Raw genomic sequence first — 23,399 nt, forward strand, 5'->3', positions numbered from 1 at the left:
CTCAGTTAAAAGACATGGGTTGACAGACCATCCATGAATTTCTACTATACGTTTATTAAAGCAATCTAATCTTGAAACTATTCCTACATCTTGTAACAATGAATTCCATAATGATGTATTTTGTGTAAAGTAATACTGAATGTAATAACAGTTTATCAGATAGCCTTAAGCTCTTACATTGCAGAAAGAAAAATTATAAACAGTAACTTTCTATTAATTCATCATGTTTCTACTTCTATAATCTGCTAATCATTCTAGCTATTCTATACTTTTTAAATGCTGCAAGTTTTAAAATATGGTGTGATGAGAATAGCTTTTATGCCTATAAATAAGCAAGCTTTTTGTAATAATGCTGCATGTATATTAATTCAACATTTTATACATTGATGGCCAAATTATTCATCTATGCTTACTACATGACCTTGAAAAGATGAAGTATCATAGTCTTCATGCATAATTCCATTCAAGAGTACTGTAATGACACATAGATAATGTCTTCTAACAAGATGCATTAGCATAAAATATAAAAAAAAGTTACTTCTTATTTTTAATTAACATACCGCCGGTCTGGTGGGTGCTGCAAATGGGCTGTTTCTTCCTGACAATCTTGCAGCATAGGCTGTAGCTCTTCCTGGGGAGAAGGAGTCAATGTAGCAGTAGATTGGTGGCTATATGACACTGCTGCTGGAGATGAAGCTGCTCCTCGAATTGGTGGTGTAGGACCTCGTTCATCCTCATCTTCTTCCAGATCATCCTGGTGTATATACATTCTTGCTGGTGGTACTGGGCAAGGGATTTCATGATCATAGCTAGGAATCAATGTAACAATATAAAAATACAACCAATCAGATATATTTCTGTTTAATTGTTTATTATTACTCTTCTTTTGGAACCTTAGAATACTTAATTCTATGTCTCATTCAATTAATAAAGTGAATTAAAATTACTTACAAATCATTATTTTATCTTACCTTTCATTCACAGAGAGACTGTAATCTTCACTATTATTATGGGGAGGTGGATGCACAGGAGGTGGTGGAAGTAGTTCTGCCCAATTCATCCCAGCCTGCTTGGATGTCTTAGGGGTTCTAGCACCCTTTTTGTGCCCTTGACTGCCTGTGAAAAAACATACCACAATCCTTATAAATCTTTCCTGAGTTGACTTGGACTACTGGTGACTACATAGATATTGTCTATTTTATTGTTATAAAAATAGCAATTACTTTTTCCAGGAATTTTTTTTAAACTTCCCAATGTCATCTAGAGCCCCAGGATTCTCTGATGGTCTCCCATCCAAGTATTACTCAGATCCAATCCCACTTTTTTGGTCAAGTTCAGCCCATCTATGGCTTGTATTATACCCACTCTAAATTATGTGCTGCTTAGCTTCAAAACACAGACTGGTAAGAGACTTAACCATTTTGTTAGGTATGTACTAGGTAAGTGTTTTCATGCTTATATGACTTAAGAAAAAAAATCAATATTTTAGACAAAGTTTATGCTAAGTCTATAAAGTGTAATTTCTGATGCGTTCAATTATTATAACTTATAAAACTTCAGACAGATATAGATAAAACACATGCTTTAAAGCAGTTTTTTTTAAAAAATCCTAATAATTTTACACATTATAAACATAGTATTACAGACTTTATGCTTTAAAATGCATTTTAATGAAATACATGCAAATATGTGTTTGAACACATAAAAACAGATTTTATCAGGTGAATAAATGGCTAAGGCATATAAGTGGACTTTGTAAGCAATATAATTAAAGCAAATTTCCTAGAGCTATTAACTGCATTATATATTATTATCTAAAACAAATTTTGTTAGATACATTACCTAAAGCATCTTTCTGTTATTTAATTACTAACATTTAACATACAGTATGACAACAGATATGATCTACTAAATTTCCAATGTTGCATTAAGTCAATAGATGTAAGTAAAGTGTACTTCTGGTACAAAACTACTGAATGTATTCCCAAATACAACTGCATGAAAAAATTGTAATAATAAATAAAATAAAATAAAAATGCTAATATGGATACCAAATAGCTACAATAAATAGAGCAAAAGAAAGTACTACATAAATATTTCAGTTACAGTTATGGCTTATAGAATGATATAATCTTTAACAATTGTAGCATATTTTTTTAAAAAAAGACCAATTGTTTGGCCACTGTTACATTTGGAATAGGAATTTGACATGTGATATAATAAAAACTGACACTTGACAGATGCATTGTTAACTTGTACATTTCTAGACCTGCTTGAATTATGAATATTTTAAAAATGTGACTGTTTGAATCACTTTATAAAACTTTATTTGAAATATTTCCCTTTGTCTCTTCAACCAGAATGACTTAAAAAGACCTTAATAAGAGAATGATTAAATTTAGGCTTATCGAAAAGAAATTTAATAAAAAAGGAAATGGGGGTAGTGAATAGCAATCAATTTATCATAATCCATAAAGTATTTTGCAATGTTTTCATCACAGAAAGAAAGAAAGAAAGAAAGAAAGAAAGAAAGAAAGAAAGAAAGAAAGAAAGAAAGAAAGAAAGTCCATGAGGTATAGGGCATTGCATTCTTGTGTTAAAAAGCCCAATGCATGTACCTCTAAAAGGATTCTGAGCAGCACCCTTGTTTGGGGACGACATGTGCACAAATTATCTATGTCTTTACTAATATACTCTGCTCTGTTTTAACTGCATGATGTGAAACTGTCAGTCAGTGTAACAATGCAGGTGCCTAATCCAATTAATAAAATAAACACACAGAATAAGACTTTTCTTACTGGAATAGGATCCACTGTAGTACTGTTGTAGAAGAAAATTTTAATGGTGAGGAAGTTTAGTTGGTATGCCTTCTTGTGCTTTCTTCTGCATACCTGCGCATGGCATAGCCAGGTAAGGCTATAGCTTTCCCAGAAATACACAGGCATCTACATTCCCCCACCTTTAATTGGTAATTTCCTCAAGTTCAAGAGTGTTATTTAAAGTGTTTTGCCACCTGGCGGGAAGTTATTATGAATTAGTTGGTACTATCTCACATAAACTTTTGAGAAGCACTTGGCAAGAAGTATAAATAATAAATGTGCTTACTTGGAAGTACTGTATGAATAAGTGCAATAGAATACTATATAAGTTAGAATATACTTCTTATAGATAAGCTTCAGCATTGGCCATCTTTGGAAAGCTAAAAATTAGCTGTAGCAATCTGGAAAAAATACTGCTTTTGACCTACAGAAGTTGGAGCTTCCAACATCTGAGAAATTTTGCCCTGAATTTATTGTATTTGTCCTACTTTATTGAATGCTGCCATGGCTTATTTTATTTTGACTGTGAATATTTCCTGTCTATATTATGTCTTCCAGGTAATGATTTTATTTTTCTTTGCTCTGCCCAATAAATCTTCGTCATTTCTATGTTCAAAGCATTTGAATCTACTAACCTCTTCCTCACATTTTACCATGACAAAACACATATTTGATAATTTATAGGGACAGTTTCACAAATATGCAACAGCTATGACATGTCTATTATACAGTTGCACATACAGATTTAATCAACCCATTCTAAATTACTTTAAATAGGCTTATATCTGACATAACTGTTAGCAGATTGCTAGGAAAGCCTTTGGCCCAGGAGAGATCAGAAAAGTCACACACCAGGCATTTCTATAAAAATTTTATTTACAGAAAACAAACATATTTAAAGGCTGTTTGCTGAAAGGAGAGATTTCTCTCAGCTGCATACTTTCTGCAAGCCTACACAGAAGGGAAACTGAAACTAAAACAAGTTCAGGCAAGTTCCTCCCTTAGGCAGTGCAACCATTAACATGTGAAAAGGGGACAATTAAATTCAACCTCTTCACCAGGCCAAAATGATTAGTTACCATAGTAACCTTAATCTGTAGTAGAAAACATATTAACAATAACATCCTACTGAAAGTAACAGTACGAACTCCTGTTTCAAACAAGGTTGTTTAACACCTGTCCTCAGTGTGACTGTTTTCCAGAAATCATAGACCTCTAGTCCAGTCACACTTTCTCAGCCCTAGGAAGGAGGCAATGGCAAACTTCTGAAATCCTGCCAAGAAAACTGCAGGGACTAGTCCAGGCAGTCACCAAAAATCAACACTGACTCAAAGGCACCCAATATGTATGCATGTATTACAGTGAAACAGCTCTCCAAGTATGACAATATCATTATAAGAAAGCATCATAAAAAACTTATTTTACAAAATGCACTGCAAATTTTAGTACTTACCAGATGTACTGCTTCCTCTGTCTGAACTGTTGTAGGAGCCCCCTGTATTCTGATCATAGGTCTGATTATATGGAATAGTTGTAACATTATCGTTTACACGGTAATCTGTAGTTTAGCAAAATGAGACTTATTTATTTATTTATATTTATTATTCACATTTCTATTACTGCCCATCTCCCCCCAAAAGGGGAGATTATACTTCTTCAATATAGCTGATCTTATATCTACTATAAAATTACAGGAAAAAATATCACATAAAGTTAATCTTCTCTATATTCTCTGATTTTTTAAAATTAGAAATTAGATTAAATGTAGAATTTAAGCTAAAAGCCATATGGATGTTTATTTAATTGTCTTATTTATTAGAATACATCCAGTCTTTGGAGAATATTGTGCTAATTACCAGTTTACTAATTGTATTAGTAATTTTTATATCTAGAAAGGAATTTAGATGACCTAACAGGGCTTTGTTCATCCAGATTTGTACTTTTCCATAACCAATAATCAGTTCTGGAAGTGGTCTAAATCACTATGAACACAGTGGCATACATATCCTCCTTTTTGTTTACATAATTTCAAAACTGATTAAAAAGACCTAAGGTTTAATACACAACGTAATAAAATACTACAAACAATTTACCCTTGTTTAATTTGTTTTGTTCCATTATGTTGTATTGAATTGGTGTAGCCTCTTGTTTCTGCTGTGTAGAAGGTTTCCAATGCTTTTCATTTGAATCACCACTACTACTGTTTATGTTATTGCTTATGTTTGACTGGATAAGTTGAGTGGTGGCATATGGAGTAGGCTGTCCTGGTTGGTTAACAAATCTTCCATCTTTCAGATTTGGGCTATTGAAAGTTTTCATTTCATTGATTTTGTTGCTCAAGTCCACATCACCATAAACTGTTGATTCAGGCAACATCAAATTTGTTTGCTTATTCTCCAGTTGATTGTTGTAATTTGCTATACAATCAGCTTCCATATTAGGAAGTTAAAAAGAAAAAGAAAATCGTATTAAGTTACAGTATGCATATTAACATGTTGGCATGTGCAAAATTACATGATTTTGCTATGTAAAGCAAAAATGAATTTCTAACAATATAGTTATAATAAATAAAAGTAATTTAGAGTCTAAGCTGTCATAAAGTGATTATTCTGTTCTATTGCTCTAAAATTCTATGTTCTTCCATATGAAAGTTTAATTTCATTAATTGAAACAAGAACTAACAACCAACCAACAGGGCTCGTTCAAGCTCCTAGGTCAAATGCCTGTGGGCACATCCAGGTCTTTAATGCCTTGTGAAGCACCAACAGGTTTGGGGTTAATCAGATCTCCAGGAGAATGCTGTTCCACAGGACAGGCACAGTGACAGAGAAGGCACATGATAACAATGTCCTTCCCCAAGACCCTTGATAGCAGCACTGATTCTTTGGTATTAAATGTAGAGCTTGATTTTGTTTCTGAATGAGAAATACCTACATCATAAGAAAGACCTATAGCACATCATTGTGCTTTCAAGATTTGTCAATGGAAGCAGTACTAGCTTCTCTGCTAGTACTGCTAGCAGATAACTGTACTAATCAAACTAAATGCCTGTTAGAAAATTAAGTGCAAATATTTAATTCTGCTGGAATATATACAAGTTGAATAGGAGCTCATAAAACAGAAGCAGCATACAAGAAGTTTATATTGCATTTCCACAAGAAAAAAGGTGGAAGGAACATACAGTATCTCTTTAAGTATTGCATGAAGTCTGAGATGAGGCAAAAGAAATTTAATAATTAAGATACCCAAGGTATTAAATGCCTTAATTCTATTTTTAGGCAAGAAAAATACATACATTTCAAATGCATTTACTAGATGTGGCTGCGATACCATTATAATGACTATAGGAATATAGATGCAAGTAATTCAAAACTCTCAGAGTAATAATAATAATAATAATAATAATACCTGGTCGGGAATAAGTAGTAAGGTTACTGTCACTGTTTCCATTGCCTGATGTACAGCAGTTAATAGAACAATCATTGTGATTATTCCCAGTATTAGGCCACGTATCTGCAAGCCAGGGCTGAGTAGTAGGTTCATTGATGTTTAAAAGACCTGGCCTTAAAAAGACAATTAATAATGTACCAATTGTTACATTTAAAAGAAAAGGATATAACCAAATTTAAAAGATCATATTGATTATGTTTAAGACCCCTCAATCCTCATGTCGATTCTAGAAATCAGAATGTTTTAACTGGTTCATGGGCTTGCTGTGAGGTGCCTTGTTCCTTAATATCTACTTGGGAATCACTCTTCTGATTCTGAAAAATGCTCAGTATGCATTTCTGATTAATGCTGCAGAAGTAGTACTTTTTCATCACTTAAACCAACAGTGCCCTCCAGACGCAACTTCCACAACTCCCTAATAGCAGAGACAGTGGTCCAATGCTTCTAGAGGAACAAACAGCATAGCTTGCTGCCATTTTAGTTTTTCATTATTTTCACTCATAAGATACATCAAATTACATACTATCGTCATATTTTTTCCTAAACTGTACTAGGCTTGGTTATTCACTATTTACAAAGATGTCATTGCTGTTTGTTTGTTTGTTTGTTTATGAATGATCTTATTTGTCCCCACAGACCATTGCTGGATTATGTCAGTTCTGCCTATAAGCCTGTATATATCCATCCCTTTCCTTCACATCTGAATCTGAGAATACTCCTTCACTGAGATTTATATCAATCTCTCAGGTCTCATGCCTATTCTTACCCTCAAAAGTACTCCAAATAACACTTATGACTATTTTGTAGCTCACATAATACTCTAGTTCATGCTGTTACAGCCTTTCAGATTGACTAATAAAAACTCTCTTGCCTGTTCTGGACACAGCCTTGTTTTTATTTCCATCAATAACACTGCTCATAAACTTCCTCAAAAGAAACCATTTTAGACTGTTGTTCCAAAAGCAGCAGTCTTTTGGCATTACAAAGATAACAATGTAACATAAGTTCCTATGGAAACTATTCCATTAGGTATTACCTTGAGTATTATCTTGCAGCCATGGTTTGGAGGAGGGAATAAATAATAGGTCAGAAAGAAATGCCTAAAGATAGTGGCTAAAAGAAGAAAATCCAAATCAAAAACCCAGTGTGACACGTAGACATTTCTACAATTGTGACCGTATTCATACATATTTATTTTTTGTAATAAGAAATCTTGATGTCAGTTGTATAAACAGTTCAACAACGTTGAACTGTTTAATGACAGTTCAACGTTGTTGAACTGTTTAATGAATTTTAGTTTTGATGTTCTATAAGGAAATAGGTTTCTGAATGTCTTTTGCTGAAGGAAGATGCACATGAAATCAGTGAAGAAGTATTGAAATGTTCCCTCATTGTGTTTGGATTTATTATTTTGCTAAGGAACCACTTTTTTTTTTTTTGGTATATAGAACGTAGTAAGGTACACCAAGGATGAATGTGGATGAATTCCTGGTATCATGAATCATATTCTCAGATCTTTATAAAAGTGCTTGCAGAGTATAGTGCTTGGATAGTTGGCATGCATTTTTATCATCATATTAGTCTCTGTAATAACTTACGTTATTATAAATTACCTAGTCTTTAAGATGTTACAAAACTCTCTTGTTTTTGTCTCAAACTAATAATTTGAGTTACTGCAAGAAATATCTGAGTTATTCAAATGTAGGAGATATATTACTGGCATTACTGAAGTTTTGATAAAGAACTGTTGTGACCTAGATACAGTTACAGTAGATAAAAAGTCTTATCTGATGTGCATATTTTTTAAAGAAATGTTTAGAAGTGTTGCAGTTGCTAAAGTGAGTGTGTAACATTCTTGTTTTTTTATTTTTAATACTAATTTTATTAACAATTACAATTACAAAGATAAAAACTAATACAAATTAAAAAAAATAAAAAATAAGAGAAAGTGCAGAAAAGAAAAAAATAGAAAGAAAAATAGAAAAGAAAGAATATAGTAAAGAAAAAGAAAAGAAATATATAAAGAAATGACTTTCCCCTATAAACAGTATAAACAGTTTAGTAACTTATCACCTTCTCTTGAAATACAACAAATGATCTCATCTTCCCATATCCCATTTCTTATCTATAAACAAATCCTTAAAACCCCATCATTTCGGTCCTGATGTCAGCAAAAGTCCATTACGAATTACCAGAAATAACAACATATCTATTTTAACCTTGATCAAATAAACCAACTTTATATTCCTTCCTTTTACTTTTAAGAATCTTGATCTTTAGTCCCTTCAAGTAATAATAAAATAACTTGATTTCTTTTCATTTTTTCTTTGTTCCTTCTCACAAAATTCTTCAAACCTTTTATAATCCTCTATTGTAAATCTAAAACAGGAAAATTATACAGGTCACTCTCTTGGTTTGTTATTTGTATATCCCTTTTAATTATTAAGACATCAGCTGGTTTCTTTTGTATGTCCAGTGTAGCATCTTTCTGTGTAATTCTTGTAGCCTGCCATTTTAAATCCACTTTCAGATCAGTCTCAATCCTGTCTCAATTGTTCCTCTTTCATAACATCTTTTAAATATAGTTTATCTATAGAGGCAGACATAGTTAAAATTAACTTCTGGGTTCATTTTCAAAAATATCCTTCAATATATCCAATGTTAAAATATTTTGCTTCATTCTGTATTAGTAAGTCAAATTTAATGCTTTTTTAAATTTTAATTGTTATCTTTAGTAACTTCTGGATACCTGTACTGTCCAACTTTCAAAGTCTCATCCTGTCAAAATTTCATCCTATCATTTTTTTTAAAGAGCATTCAGAACAACACATTTTCCAACGGGAAGGACTCTTCTTATAATTAATTCCAAAATCTTATTTCAAATCCATCTGAATCCTTAGTCTGTTTGTAACTTTCAAAATCAAAGTTCTTATCACACTTTTGCTATTTATTAAACACACATTTTTTTTTATGTCCTTAAATTTGTATTTAAAACTTCTTTTGCTAAGGACTGAAGAAAAAACTCACCCAATGCAGTAAAATTTGTCTATGCAAAGGTTCCTAATAGCTGAAAAGCAGTTAACAAGCAATTTCTGAAAGTGATTAGAAAAGGAAATACTGTATGTGAACCCAGTGTCCTCAAAGGTACTGACTGTGGTTTGAGCAAGATGGCTAATCCTCGTCTTTCAGAGCATTAAACCCACCAGAAACTGCAGTCTCCTCATGAGGAGCAACTGTATGGGGCACTTATAGGTGATCTCAAGTCCTCTCCTTGTCCGGAGAGGAATTACAAAGAGCCAGTCTATTTGCCAGCATTTCATTCCATCACGGTCGTCGGCTCTGCTTTTCACAGAGCCATCTTCAGTCTGCCATTTCTTCCCTGGGAATCCGAGTGTATGACATTCTTGTATGTTCCTTTCCAGGGGACTCCAGGCAAATGTTAGCGTTTCTTCATTCCCAATGTTATATCATTCTACTCTTCTTTTTTAATCCTTCTCCTCCATCCTTTATGGTCTTTATTTCATAACTAGCATTGGTTGGCAATACCTACTTTTTTCTTGCAATATTCAACAGTAACTCCAATTCCTCCCTCCCCCCATTTTTTTTAAAGAAATCAATCCTGTTCAGGCATTTGCTGGAATATGTGGAACACTCAAAGTGGGACATGCAGCTTCACTCCCAACTCTATCCAGATTCCTGATATGAAGAATTGACAGCCTATATGCTCCAGACAATTTCATAATATGTTGAAAAGCAAATGTTTCATGCCTATCACTGATGATTGTGCAAAGTGAAAATAAAATAAAATAAACCCAAATAGTAACTACAAGTAATCTTATTGCTTGTGTAGTAGGGCTGCATAAGCCATCAGGAAAGCATCAGTGTTTATCAAGACTAGGAAATGGTCTCAAAATGGCAGCATAAGGCCATCAAGTAATGTGGCTACCCCAGCATAAAAAAGAAATTTAAAAGGGTGCTATGTACCACTTTGAAGATACAGGTGTTTGTACATTATTGACTATGGATTATATATGGCCCCAAATGTAACTAAAACTTCACTTAGTCCTAAACAAACCAAACAGAAACATAGAAATATATATATATATATATATATGTATGTATGTATGTATGTGTGTGTGTGTGTGTATACACATACATACACACCCTACTTCAGCCCTACTTGAAGTAGGGCTATGTGTATGTGTATATGTATATATGTATGTGTGGGTGTGTGGGTGTGTATGTATGTATATATGTGTGTGTGTGTGTATACACACACACACACACACATATACACACACAGCCCTACTTCATATATATATATATGTATATGCATATGCATATGCATATACATACACATACACACACACACATATATGTTTATATATATAATATTTATAATAATATTTAATGTTACATATATATATATATATATATATAATGTTTCTAGTCAGAAAAAAGGTAGACCAGTGATTTAATACAACATCAAGAAAAGTTTAACAGCCGTCTTCCTTCACAATATAATTGGCTTATGAATAAATGGTGAAATGTAAATGGTATTTATTTGTTAAAATACTTAGTGGCTATTGGTTAAACACCTTAAGACAAGTGGAATTGCATTCATTACTCATTTATTCTGTGACCAGCAATCATAATATATTTTTCCTGTTTCAATTTTTAGAAATATAGCAGAAGTCTCTCCTGTAATACCATGGTTTAAAATTTAAAGCATTTTCTTTAATCAGAATTATTGAATGTGTAATGCATCTAAAAAAATCTTTTTTTCCATCACTTCAGTTCCTCAAATAGTAGTACTATATTCCTTAAAGTAGCAAAATTTGTAGTTTGAAGTTAAAGTGCTCCCTCTGCTGTTTAATTTCTATGATGCATGTTTGCCTACAGTACATACAAAATTAAACTTGAAATACTGTAGGTAATTCTGCTGCATTATATGCTGAAAACTAACAAGCCTAACATTATTACCTGCCTCCACTGCTTACAGCTTCTCCTCCTCTTTGATATGTTACTGCAAGATAAAAAATAAGATATTGTTATTAATTCTTTGAACAAGATCAGACATGAATCTTGACAGGTAACTTCATAATGACATTTGCTTTTCTTGTTACCAAGAGCTTCCATTTAAGCAAATCCTAATATAAAATACTCATTTCTTTAAAGTGTACTTCTTATGCAGACTCTCCTGTAAGCAAACTATATTCTATGTAGATACGCACAGTATTGCACTGCTTAACTTTCTTAACTTTGTCCCATCTCACCTACTAAGCAAAAATAAAAGATAATTCAGAAGCAGTATTGTTTGATGGACAAGAATATGAAATCATGTTTTTAAATTTTTCCAAATGTTTATCAGCACATTTATAATTAAGAATTAAACCAGACAATGAGTCATACATGAAGTTAATTTGCTGTACAGTATGCAAAGAATGATGTATAGCACCACTGTGCATTTTGGAAACTAGAGCAGTGTTTTAAAAATCAGCCAATTTCTTTTTATAAGAACTCAAAAAGGGGGGATCTGCAAGGCAGAGATTAGTATTTACAATAGTTATAATAACAACATTAAAATGCAACAGCCATGGATACATGTGCTTTTTAGTGAAAGGGCTGCTACAATGGCAAGCTACCCTTTAAATTCAGTAGAACTAAACTAATTACTGTCTGATTTATGGTAATAAATCAAAGCTTTACATTTTATTAAAACTGTCTTCATTTCAAATTACTTTTTGTGAAATCTTCCTGTTGGTCACTGGTAACCTTTAACATACTGAAATATTTTCATTTTCACAAAAATGTTACACTGAGTTTAAACACAAAGTTAAATTTGAGAATGAATTTATCAATGCTAGTAGTGTATTTAAACTAGCAGTTTTTTTAAAAAAATTCTGCAGAACCAAGACATTAAAAAAAGGCTTTTGAGATGAATATGTAACATTAGATCAATTCTAAACAGGTTACAATTTAATACAAGGCTAAAAGAAAAATTAGGAATAAAAAAAACAAGGAGTTCAAAGAGTTTCTAAGGACAATAAACCTGTCATATTCTGCAAAGTGGTTCATAAATATATTCTTAGTTAGAATTGTGTAGATCATCCCTGTGATGTAATAAATCCTTAACAATAATACTGACATTCTTGTTAAGATTGGTTTTTAACACTATGTGGTTTGTGGGGATACCTACTAAAACCAATATTTATGCTTATGTTTATGGATCAACAGCTACTAGAATATGAAGTGGGAAAAGTGCTTTGAATCAACGTGGGCACATTGTAACAGTGTCCCTAATGCTTCCTTATACATATTTCCTAATGTATATTCTCCTATGTGGCTAGCATGCAAGCCCAGGAAAAAGTGTGGCTTTATTAAGGAGCCTCTGACAAGTACAGAGACTACTTCCACACTGAATCCTGCTTTAGATCCCAACAACTGCACATCTGTATTTTCTTTGGATATTTACGACTGTTACAGTGACATTTGCAGGAACAGGTCAAAATTGGCAAGGTGGCAGGTGGAGCATTGCAATACAACCTCTGAAAAAGACATATATCAATTCCCCCCTCTGCTGCACTGCTACCAGACCAGTTTGCCCAATATTCAAGAGTATTAGACATTTAGGATATTTAATGATCAGTTTGGAAGATTTTCAATAAACTATGTTAAAATTCAGATCCTGAACTTCAATGATTCCTAACATTAAATCAAATATCATTTTAGTTTGTTTTTACATGCATTGTTATTGGCATTTCCTAAAGCACAGGACTTCTGAATCTGAAATTCTACACTACCTGGAACTGCAATCTGTATTGTGTCTGAATAGAGGTACAGCAAGTTGCGGAGACAAACCTCTGTTAGATGTTTTTCTATTTTAACAATGATAATGTTTTTCATTAAAATTCATTATGAAGAAATGCTGTCTTTCTTTATGCAGTTTCTTGTGTTCTTCAACAATTTATTTTGTGAAAATAGGGTTTTAGTGGGCAACTTTAAAATATTAGGAGTCAACAGATTTATGAAAACAGAGATACTATACATTGTCATGGATAATTTTCCCAAGGTCATAAAAAGTTTCAAGTCAAATACCAATGCTAATTCTACAAAACAAGTAAGAACAGTTACAGTGATAAAGTTCTACCTCATGTAACATTACTAATTCTTTCTATTTTACAACAATGTGCCTGGTTATATAAGGAAGATGAAAGGGAGAAAGTGACATAGCATTATACAGACACATGCCAAACTGTCAAGGGAAAAGTGCAAATATATACCTGTTGGTGTGAAGGTAAAAGACGGGACTGAAAAATCAAAAGACAATAAAAACTGGTTATTAAGCTGAAGAAAGAAAGGGCAGACCACACAACATTAGTATAAATCAAGAAAGTAACAGAACATAAAGGAGGAGTAAATATATCCAGACAGACTGATGCGAATAAAACAGACTTGTGGTTTTAAATGGTAGCTTGATAAAGATACCATTTTGGAGGAAGAATGACATTCTAGTATAGTGTGCTCTTGAGAGAAATAGAGTGTGGTTTAGCCTTTCAATGACCTTCCTTTCGTGCTTATGTTTTGCTGAAAATCCAAAGGAAAAAGAAAAGAGGAAAGGGAAGGAATATGGCCTATGCTAAAAATCAAAGCTTACAATTACCTTTAAAGTATTATCAAGACTTTTTAAAAATGCAGTCTTTGCCACATCAGGTAAATATGCTATAGAGTTAATTATTTAGTAACAAAACAAACAAAACAAACTAACAAGATTATATAAATCTTAGGCATAATGAACTAGAGATGGTCCAGGTTTTAATCAACTGCACTTTAAAATGTGTAACTTTTATTAGTTACCTGCTTAGTATTATATCTTCTTTTATGTTATTATTAGAAGTAGCATGTTTTAGTTCTGATATTTTCAACTAAAATTCAGTTACAGTAACTTGGCTCAGCAATCTAAAATTTGAAGCCCAGATATGTAGAATATAGTAGTTCAGGAAAAAGGCATCCCTGCTCATAGCCAATAGATCAGCAAGACTCTAATCAAACCTCTTTTTTTTCCCCTTGTGCACATGTTCTATTTTGTCCAGGATTTTTTTTTTTCTAAAGAGGAAAAAGGAAGCCAAGCTTCTTAACAATGAGCAAAATAATTTAGTTTCTAAATTGACCTGGAGATTTAGGACAGTAGACAGACCACAAAAATGGTGGGATGACTAACTAGAGATGTTGACAGTGACTTAGGCTTTTATATATTTTTGTATATTAGACCAAAGCCCTTATGATTTTTATGAGGCCAGAGAAGCCTAGTATTAAACATGTTTCATACATGCTTCTGTTTTTAATTAAATCGCTTTATTTCCTGGAATACTGGCACTGAATGAAAAGACAAAATACCCTCTAAACCAGTGTTTCTCAAACTTGGCAACTTTAAGATACATAGACTTCAACTCTCAGAATTCTCCAGCCAGCCATGGCGGCTGGGGAATTCCGGGAGTTGGTCCATACATCTTAAAGTTGCCAAGTTTGAAAAACATTGCTCTAACAATTCAAGCAATCTCCTTAATTTTCTAACATTTTGATCTTAGGAACCCTCTTATAATTCTTTTTCTGCTGCTCTTTTTCACAAAGTCAAAGGTATTCAGGTTCCTTTTGAAGTAGAACAGTGATATTAATAAAGTTTTCACACACACACACACACACACACACACACAAAACAGGATATTCAAAATAAGCGTTACTCATGAAAGAGTAGCATTTTCTCATTACTTTGAACTACAAGAACGTGGCAACAAGATCATTGCCATTATTTGCTCTGAACTAAATGCTCAATATTAAGAAGAGAGTCCCATCTAAGAAAAAAGCATTATATCCCAACTACCAACTTCATTATCAAAGCTTACATGAATAAAATTAACTGGCTTTTAATTCAATATGTGGACACTTTAATGCTATGAATTTGATATATTATTTTATGAGTTATATATCCTTGAAGATGATACTTTTCTTTCAACTGTACTTAATAATTTTGTTCCATAGGAATAATTGTAGATAAATCTATTAACATTTGCAAAATATGTAAGAGTATAAACAGCATAAATAGCAAAGTGTGAGAACAATAAAAACTGCATGCTGTAGGTTAGTTCCACTTATAGCCAACTAATAGTATTAGTCTATAAAATATAAATCTTATATAAAAGTTTGCATGGGACCATGCAATTAGTAAAGCTAAAAAAAGAACTGTTAAAGTAGTGTGAAGATTTTCAATTTTCCTTGCTGAATAGTAACCAACACACATTACTTTCTGTTCCAGTTTCATGAAGTCTGCCTGTAGTATTACTAATACCCAGTATTAGTACTCTGGTGTTTAATTTGAAAATGTATGTCTATTTTACATTCTGGGATATCCTGACTTTCTTGATATTTAAGTATTCCTAATTTTATGAAGTAACAAACACAGCAACAAAAGTTACCATTAATTCTAGGGCTTAGTCCACAATATATTTATTTAATTTTTTCTGATGCAAGTTTTATAAATATGCAACTCTATGGCCTTTTCTTCATATTATGCAGTGGTAACAACATTGAGATTGAATGGTAAGCGTTAACATTGCATATAAGTGTAATAATTGATTATTCCAAAAACCAACCACATGAAGATTTTAAGCAGGAACTACCATGTTTTCAAGTCCAACTCTTTTTGACAAAGCACTCCTTTTATATTTTTGGCTATTTTTGGTGTCTGTAGCATTTATAGGGTTATATTGAAAAGTAGGCTTTTACCACACTGTGGTAAAAATATTCATTTCCAGCTTTTCTTTGAGGTAAGTCCTGCTACTTACTCTGCATGTGGCTCTAATTTTAACTTGGTTATGAGAAAGGAGGAGGGAAGAAGAAAAATTCCCACAGCATTTAAGTCACTTTAGCAGACTTATAGTCTGGGACCTATAAGCACATCTGTCTTTTATTAGATTGTAACTGTGCCTAGCTCTCCAGGTGGTAGCAGGAGCAAAAAGTATGCTTGCATAATTTGTTCAATGTGCCTACTGCAACTGTGGCAGATTTTATAGTAGTTACCTTGATTACATCATTATTAAATTAATACAGTTGATATTCATACATACAATTAATACAGGGTAGCCTATGTGAAGCTATTATTGAAAAATATTTGGAAATATCAGTTGATGAAAATACAGTATAGTAACTAAATAGTATAGGAGCATATTGGCATCACATTCCATTTATGTTAAAGAACTGCATGGAGCCAAATATTTTTCAAGTACAATTGAAGGTAGTGTTTTTAATTTTTATAGAATCTGAGGGATCATCTGTATTGCTTTGAATCTATGCATTTACTGTATTTCATGTTCTGCAGGGGGACCCTCTTAAAATGGGCTCCAGTTATAAACACTTAATATCCATTATTCCTTTGCTTTTAGGAAAGATGTCAAGATTCCTATTCGGTCAAGCCTTTTGACTTAGTTTAATAATGGTTTTAGCTGTTATTTTAACTGGGTTTTAACCAGTTCTTGTTTATACTCTATTTTGAGTGCTGAAGCAGTGAAAAGGTGCAGTGCAAATTAAAATACCAGTAATATAGAGAGTAAAATAGAATTCTTGATAATAATAAATAAATCCCTGCCTTACAAATGGACCATAATCTGAGGAAACCAATAAATTTTATGAGATTCAATCCAGCCTTTTCTTAAATCAAAGTTATACACTGACATTTTAAATACTGAATGTCTCAGAAAAGTTCTCAGTGTTCATTTAGACAATTTCTATGTTTTAAGGACAGAGATAAATCAATTATATTTTTAAAAGATGAGGCAAAATACCTTTTCTGATACCAGCATAAGAACTAGTGAGACCATTTCGTTTTTTTCTGTGGCGATATAACCAAATGCTGAAAACCATAAGAATAATCCAGCAAGCAGCACCAATCCCAGCAATGAATGCTGGCTGTTTTACAACATCTGAAATCTGCTGAGCTAAGGTGACTTGGTCTTCAGGTGACACAGGGTTTCCATAGGAATCTGAAACAGGAAGTTTAGAATATTGCAACAGTTGCTTCTAGACATAAAATAATGTTACCTACAAGAGATGCAGACTATTATAATTATTCATTATCCTTTCTATATGACATAATTAACAAACAGGCAAACAATCTAATAAACATTAGGAAACTATGATTACACTGAGAGTTCTTTAACTATATCTGCCATATTACTTAAACATTTTTGTGCTGATACCAACATCAGCTTGTTCACTAACAATAAAAAAATTTGAAAAATACAAGAAAACATGTATACTACTTCACCTTGACAAAAAAAAAAAAAAAGCATTGTGATAAATAAGCAGCTGACAACTTTTCTCTTCCATAATCTATTTATCTATCTATGGAGTTTTTATTTTATATAACATATATGATATAGTTTTGAATGGCATAACTGTGACTGGGCATTTTATTCATATTGCATATGATTTTACCATTACAACAAACAAATCCTGATGCCTCATAAACTGATACTTCAAAAAAGATCACTCTTTCTATTCATCACTACAACCATATTTCTTGTATTTCAGGTTCATTGTATTTCCAGTTATTTGCATGTCGGACTGTCTTACAATTTAGAATGTATTCAGTCCAAATAGCCATATGCGAACAAGCAATTAAGTTGGATTTTCCCAATTTGGTTCCTGTAGGTATATTGGAGCCATAGCTTCTATAATTTCTAATCAATCTGGTTAGGAATTCTTTTGTAAAGCTTTATTAATTTTTAAGATATAATTACAACACAAAATACAGAATATAGAACAGATAGAATACAAGTCTAAAAAAAAGAGAAACTAAAACAGTACAAGAATAGACAGAAAAACATAAAGACAGGTGATTTCTGACCTTCTCGAACACAGATATAAAAGCACATAAAAGTTAATCTCTTGCTTAATTAAATTAAACATTTAGTAACATTATTTCTCTAAAATCAAACCATTTAATCATCAAAACTCAAAATCAGTACTTGAAATTTTTCCATTACAAGCAAAAGAGGCTTCCAAATATAAACAAATCCAGTTAAAGTATTTTCTCTTATCAATGCTGCCAATTTAGCCATTTGCGCCATTCTGGTTAGGAATTCTTGACTTGCAATCCCAGCACACAGGAAGACACAAGTTTGGTAAAGCTATTATGTTGTGGCTAAGTTGAACTGCCATTCTGTGTAACACACACACACACACACAAACACAGAAACAGCCCTACTTTTTAATGTTTTGCCGCAAACTTTTATAAATCTTACAATATATGCCATACAATATATTGTAAGATTTATAAAATATATTATTCATTCATGAAAAACTATCACTCATTCACCATTATCAGTATTATAAAAAGGTAAAGGTTTCCCTTGACGTAAAGTCCAGTCGTGTCCGACTCTAGGGGGCGGTGCTCATCTCCGTTTCAAAGCCTTGGAGCCGGCGTTGTCCATAGGACACTTCCGGGTCATGTGGCCAGCATGACTCACGGAATCAGTATTATACATCCATTTTAAATATGTCACAACACTTATTATCAATTTATTATAAAAAATAAGTAGTTTAAAAAACTAGTTTTAATTAGTAATAAAAAAAAAATAAAGAGAAAAATGTTATAAAATAAATAAAATGATACAACAAACCAAACTCCCACATGCACAGTTATTTTGGTGTCTCAAGTATGTTAAATCACAAAACTCTCTTAGAATCTCTTTTGCTCTAATGGCTCATATTAGTAAGCTAATTAACATAATGATATTCAGCCTACAATTTCAGACATTTGCAGAGTTTCCTATGCTTTAATATATGAGAAAAACATTACATTTATCGCCTTCTATGGATACAAAAATCACAACCCAAGTCTCTTGGATTTGCTTTATAAGCTTTATAATAAAATGAAATATTAATTAGTGTATAATATTTCCACTAAACATTATAAGGAAACTATTATGCATCAAATATGCATCTATCCAATGTTTTAAATGTATAATTTAACATTTATGCTCTGATCAAGCAAAAATTGAGCCTTACTGAATTTAAAAAGTAGCCAACTTTAGCAAATGAAAACACACACATTTTTGGGTTGTGAATTCATCATAACAACAAGATAAATATATGTGAGTTTGTAAACCTTTTCAGATGAATGAAATGAAGATGCCATGTCTGAAGAAACAGAAGCTTGGGGAAATCTTTCTTGGACATTTTGAAGCATTGAAATACAATGAATACAACATATTCAACAATTTTAAAGATAGGTTATATTCAGAACAGGTAACACATAAGCACACACACATATACACACACGTACAGGCAAACTCTTCCAACAGCATTAGTGAGCCTTTATTCAGTCCACTGCAGGGGTTAAAGCTTAACACAAAAGAACATTAGGGAGTTCAGATATTTGCATTTGCTGGCATATCATCACGAAAGCCATGTTAATTAGTTCACAAATCACACTTCATAATGGGAGCTGTTACAGCAATAACATTCATTACATTTGGGATGTCTAAGGCATGAATAATACACTTGACGTGTATAATTATTTGAGTGAAGCTTCTAATAAATGCACATAGGTTAATACTTTTATGACTTTTTTGTACTGGAAAAATGATGTGCCTCAAAACCTGTCTCCTGTACAATTCCAGAAGAGCTATAAGGAAATAATTGATAATCACTTATTTAATGCTTCATCTACTGTTGTATATAGGTGCACCCAAATGTACGTAATTTAGCACTGAACCTGCTGCAGAAGGGCACTGACTACTTTTTTGGTAAACACAATAATCTCCTATATACCAGATGCAAAGAAAACTTGGTCTTCCCAATTTCCAGTTTGAAAGGCTATACTCACCCAATAATGAAAACTCTTTCCTTTTTCCCTCAAAATAATTCTGCAACAATTTAAAATGGCCATTTTAATTATAAAATATGCAGATATATAGGTATGTATGTATGTATAAATAAATAAATAAAGACAAACTATCTCAAGCATGGGAATGGGGAAAATTCAGGTCTGAAACAAAACCATTCCATGTGACATCTGCAGGTCTAATCTTCTAACCAGCACTCTGATGCCAACCAACACAGCTAATGCTAAGCCAAGGACTGAATAGCAGAGTTCTCCATGATAATAACCACCATTCAGAGTGCCAGATCAGCCAGGGATAGGCTATTGATGGGAGCTTTATAAGAAAACCTGAGATTGTAACTTGTTTCCTTGGACTATGTCCTATCTTATAGCATAACTTCCATGTGGTACAGTACTTACAGGCTTTACAGCCACAAAAGGGCTTTGGCTCTAGTATTTTGGTAGGAGTGATTTAATGGCTTTTGCCATTGGCTAGCTAATTCTTCTCTTTCTTTCATTCCCTGTACCACTATGAGACAGAACAAAAAAGATGGTGAAATATGATGGCAGGAAGAAAGCAGAGAATGAAAAACTTTACTAAGCATGTCACTTTTGCTACTACTACTAAACCTTATCAATGTGCACTATGATTATTACTTTCTTTTACAACAGTCAAGCAGGAACATTAAGTAAGAATTGAAACAACTCTCAATTTCTTTGTTATAAAGGGAGTGCTTGCTTATACAGAATTCAGCAAACCATTGAGATTAGGGAACCTAAACAGCTTTCTCCCTGATCTATGCTTTGGAATGTAGATGCATACCTGCAATGACATCCAGAGGAAACAGAAATAAAATAATTAAACAACAATGGCTAAAAGCAGCAGCACCACATTAGTTCAATGTCATTGTACTGAATGACTATGAGCTGGACCAGAGCCACAGAGACATTCAGATATTCAGCCCTGATGGGCTGAATGGATCCATAAGCTTTCCATATGGCATTTGGGGGATTCTTTCTTTATCTAAAGGGCAGTTCTGGAGGATATCAAGACACTGGCAAAGTGCTATTTAGAATTCGTCCTGAAGAGTCACTCCACACATGCTGATCCTGAGCAGCTGAATAGGAACTTCAGGAAATAATGCAGATGAAGGCAACACTGGCAAAAGATGAGATACAAATATGACCAGACACAGGTACAAGATAAATTTTAAGCCTAATCTGAAACAATAAAGGCATTGAAGAGGAATTATTTCTATGTCCATATGCATCTGTATCTGCAGTATGTCAGCCAGATCTAGTGTTTAAAGTGACTTACCTTCTTTTTGGGAGAAATGACCTGAAAAAAATTACTACAGCCTGCACTGTCTTATGCTGATTCTGCTCCTAAGTGGGAGGTGCCTGCCAGTGGTTACAGAAGGGCAAAGACTGAGCCCTTGAGTGTTCCATTATCTATGTCTCAGGGTTCAGTTCCCACCCCTATCCTGTTTAATATCTATATGGAACTGCTGAAAAAGGTACTCTGCCAGTCAGGGATGAGGTATTATCAGTATGCTGATGACCTCCAGTTGATATGCCACCTTAAATGGGTAATGTGGCAGAAGCCCTGAGGCACTTTGGAGACTGCTGGCCTGATGGGAGGAACAAGCACAGGGTCAAGCCAAACCCGGCAGAGTGGCTATTTATTCAGAAGCACCCTGACTCTTTGACTCTCAGTGGGGTTGTGCTTCCCATGGATATAATGCCACCCTTTAGGAGTTCTGGACTCACAGCTGCTGCTGGAACAGCAGGTGGACACCAAAGCCAGGAGGGCCTTCACCCAGCTTAGGCTGGTGCATCAGTTTCAGCCTTATCTAGAGGAGGTGCACTGCAGACAGTCACTTGTGTCCAGGTCATTTCCAGTATGCTGTATTGTAACTCACTTAACATGATGCTGATACTGAAGACCAACCACAAACTTCAGTGGCAGTAAAGTGCAGCAGCCTATATGCTTACTGGACTGCCTATCACTGGCTACTGGTATGATTCCAGGTACAATGCAAGGTGCTGATCGTATTACCCAAAAAGCCTGACTGGCTCAGGGCCTGGATATCTATGAGTCTGCTTATTCTGTATTAGTCTGCTTTCCTAATCTGAGGGCAAGGAGAATGTTTGCTGAAGGCCCATACCTACTGAGGCTGCTACAACCAAAAAGCAGGCATTCTCTGTTGGGCTCATGTACACTGGGACAGCTTGCCTCCTAGCTGTTCTGAAAAGCCTTGAATGTTGTAGAACTCCTAGCAGCAACTGTGTTACAATTATTTTTGTAAGTAATTTTTAACTGTAATTATATACTGAATTTGTTTTATTTTGTTTTATGTTCTTGTTCTTGTGGTTGCATTACTTATAGTTGCACATTTAGAGTTGTGTGACTAAAGTGGTTTATACATTCATAAATAAATACATTTGGCGACACTATAATAACAATGAGATGGTAAGTCAAAGCATGTCTGGTTAACTTCAGTAAATAAAGATAGTAGTAAATATGCTAATAGTTACATAAATATGAGAGGCTGAAAAGCATCTATAACACAATAATAAAGAAAAAACATATTTATCAAAAGCGAATTCATGTTTCTTGTTTATTCTGTACAGAACAAAATAGAACATGCCAATCTTCATCACCCTATATAAAAATCTAGATATACAACAAATCACAGAGAAGTATAAATGGCTCACCTAACTGAATAAATTGTGGTTCACTCTTTGCTCCAGCTCCAGCTCCAGTGCTTGCTGCCACTTCTACACTATATCGAACACCAGGAACTAGAGATGGAATTACTAGAGAAAATGTAGAACCATCCACTGTCTTATTTATATGGTATCGACTTTCATTTCCAAGACACCAAACCTACAAGGAATAAAAAACAATATTTTTTTCTTCATGAAACAGAATGTGCCACATTGTATTTTCTACATTACATATCAAGATGAATTTTGCTATGTTAACAAGCATTTGTAAAAGCTGTTAGCAAATAGATATAAATAACACTAAAATAATTCATTAGAATAACTCTGGGTTTATTTTTGAAAATTCATGAATTCTATAATGTAACTATTATTGCAGCATACTTCAGCAGTCCAGAATTGCTGAAATAAAATGGCACGTGCTTTCCTAGAACTCCTTGACACTAGAACAATAGATTTTTACCACCTGATATATACAGAAAAGTTGAATCTGTAACAATTGAAAGAAACCCCAAAAAGGA

The 23,399-nt window shown here is 33.3% G+C and overlaps 1 protein-coding gene across 1 annotated transcript in view; it reads right to left on the bottom strand.

The window, feature by feature from the left end:
* ROBO1 (roundabout guidance receptor 1) overlaps positions 1-23,399 on the bottom strand; it is a 252,082-nt gene that overhangs the window by 18,363 nt on the left and 210,320 nt on the right. Inside the window, exons 17-25 of the mRNA XM_063305489.1 lie at positions 22,870-23,041; positions 17,108-17,305; positions 13,553-13,579; positions 11,253-11,295; positions 6,228-6,382; positions 4,913-5,248; positions 4,273-4,377; positions 972-1,116; positions 561-809 (exon numbers count right to left, since the gene is read on the bottom strand). Coding sequence (XP_063161559.1) covers positions 561-809; positions 972-1,116; positions 4,273-4,377; positions 4,913-5,248; positions 6,228-6,382; positions 11,253-11,295; positions 13,553-13,579; positions 17,108-17,305; positions 22,870-23,041 — 1,430 coding nt within the window. The remainder of the gene's footprint in view (positions 1-560; positions 810-971; positions 1,117-4,272; positions 4,378-4,912; positions 5,249-6,227; positions 6,383-11,252; positions 11,296-13,552; positions 13,580-17,107; positions 17,306-22,869; positions 23,042-23,399) is intronic.

The sequence above is a fragment of the Candoia aspera genome, chromosome 5 (genome assembly GCF_035149785.1).
Source record: "Candoia aspera isolate rCanAsp1 chromosome 5, rCanAsp1.hap2, whole genome shotgun sequence".
Lineage (NCBI taxonomy): Eukaryota > Metazoa > Chordata > Lepidosauria > Squamata > Boidae > Candoia > Candoia aspera.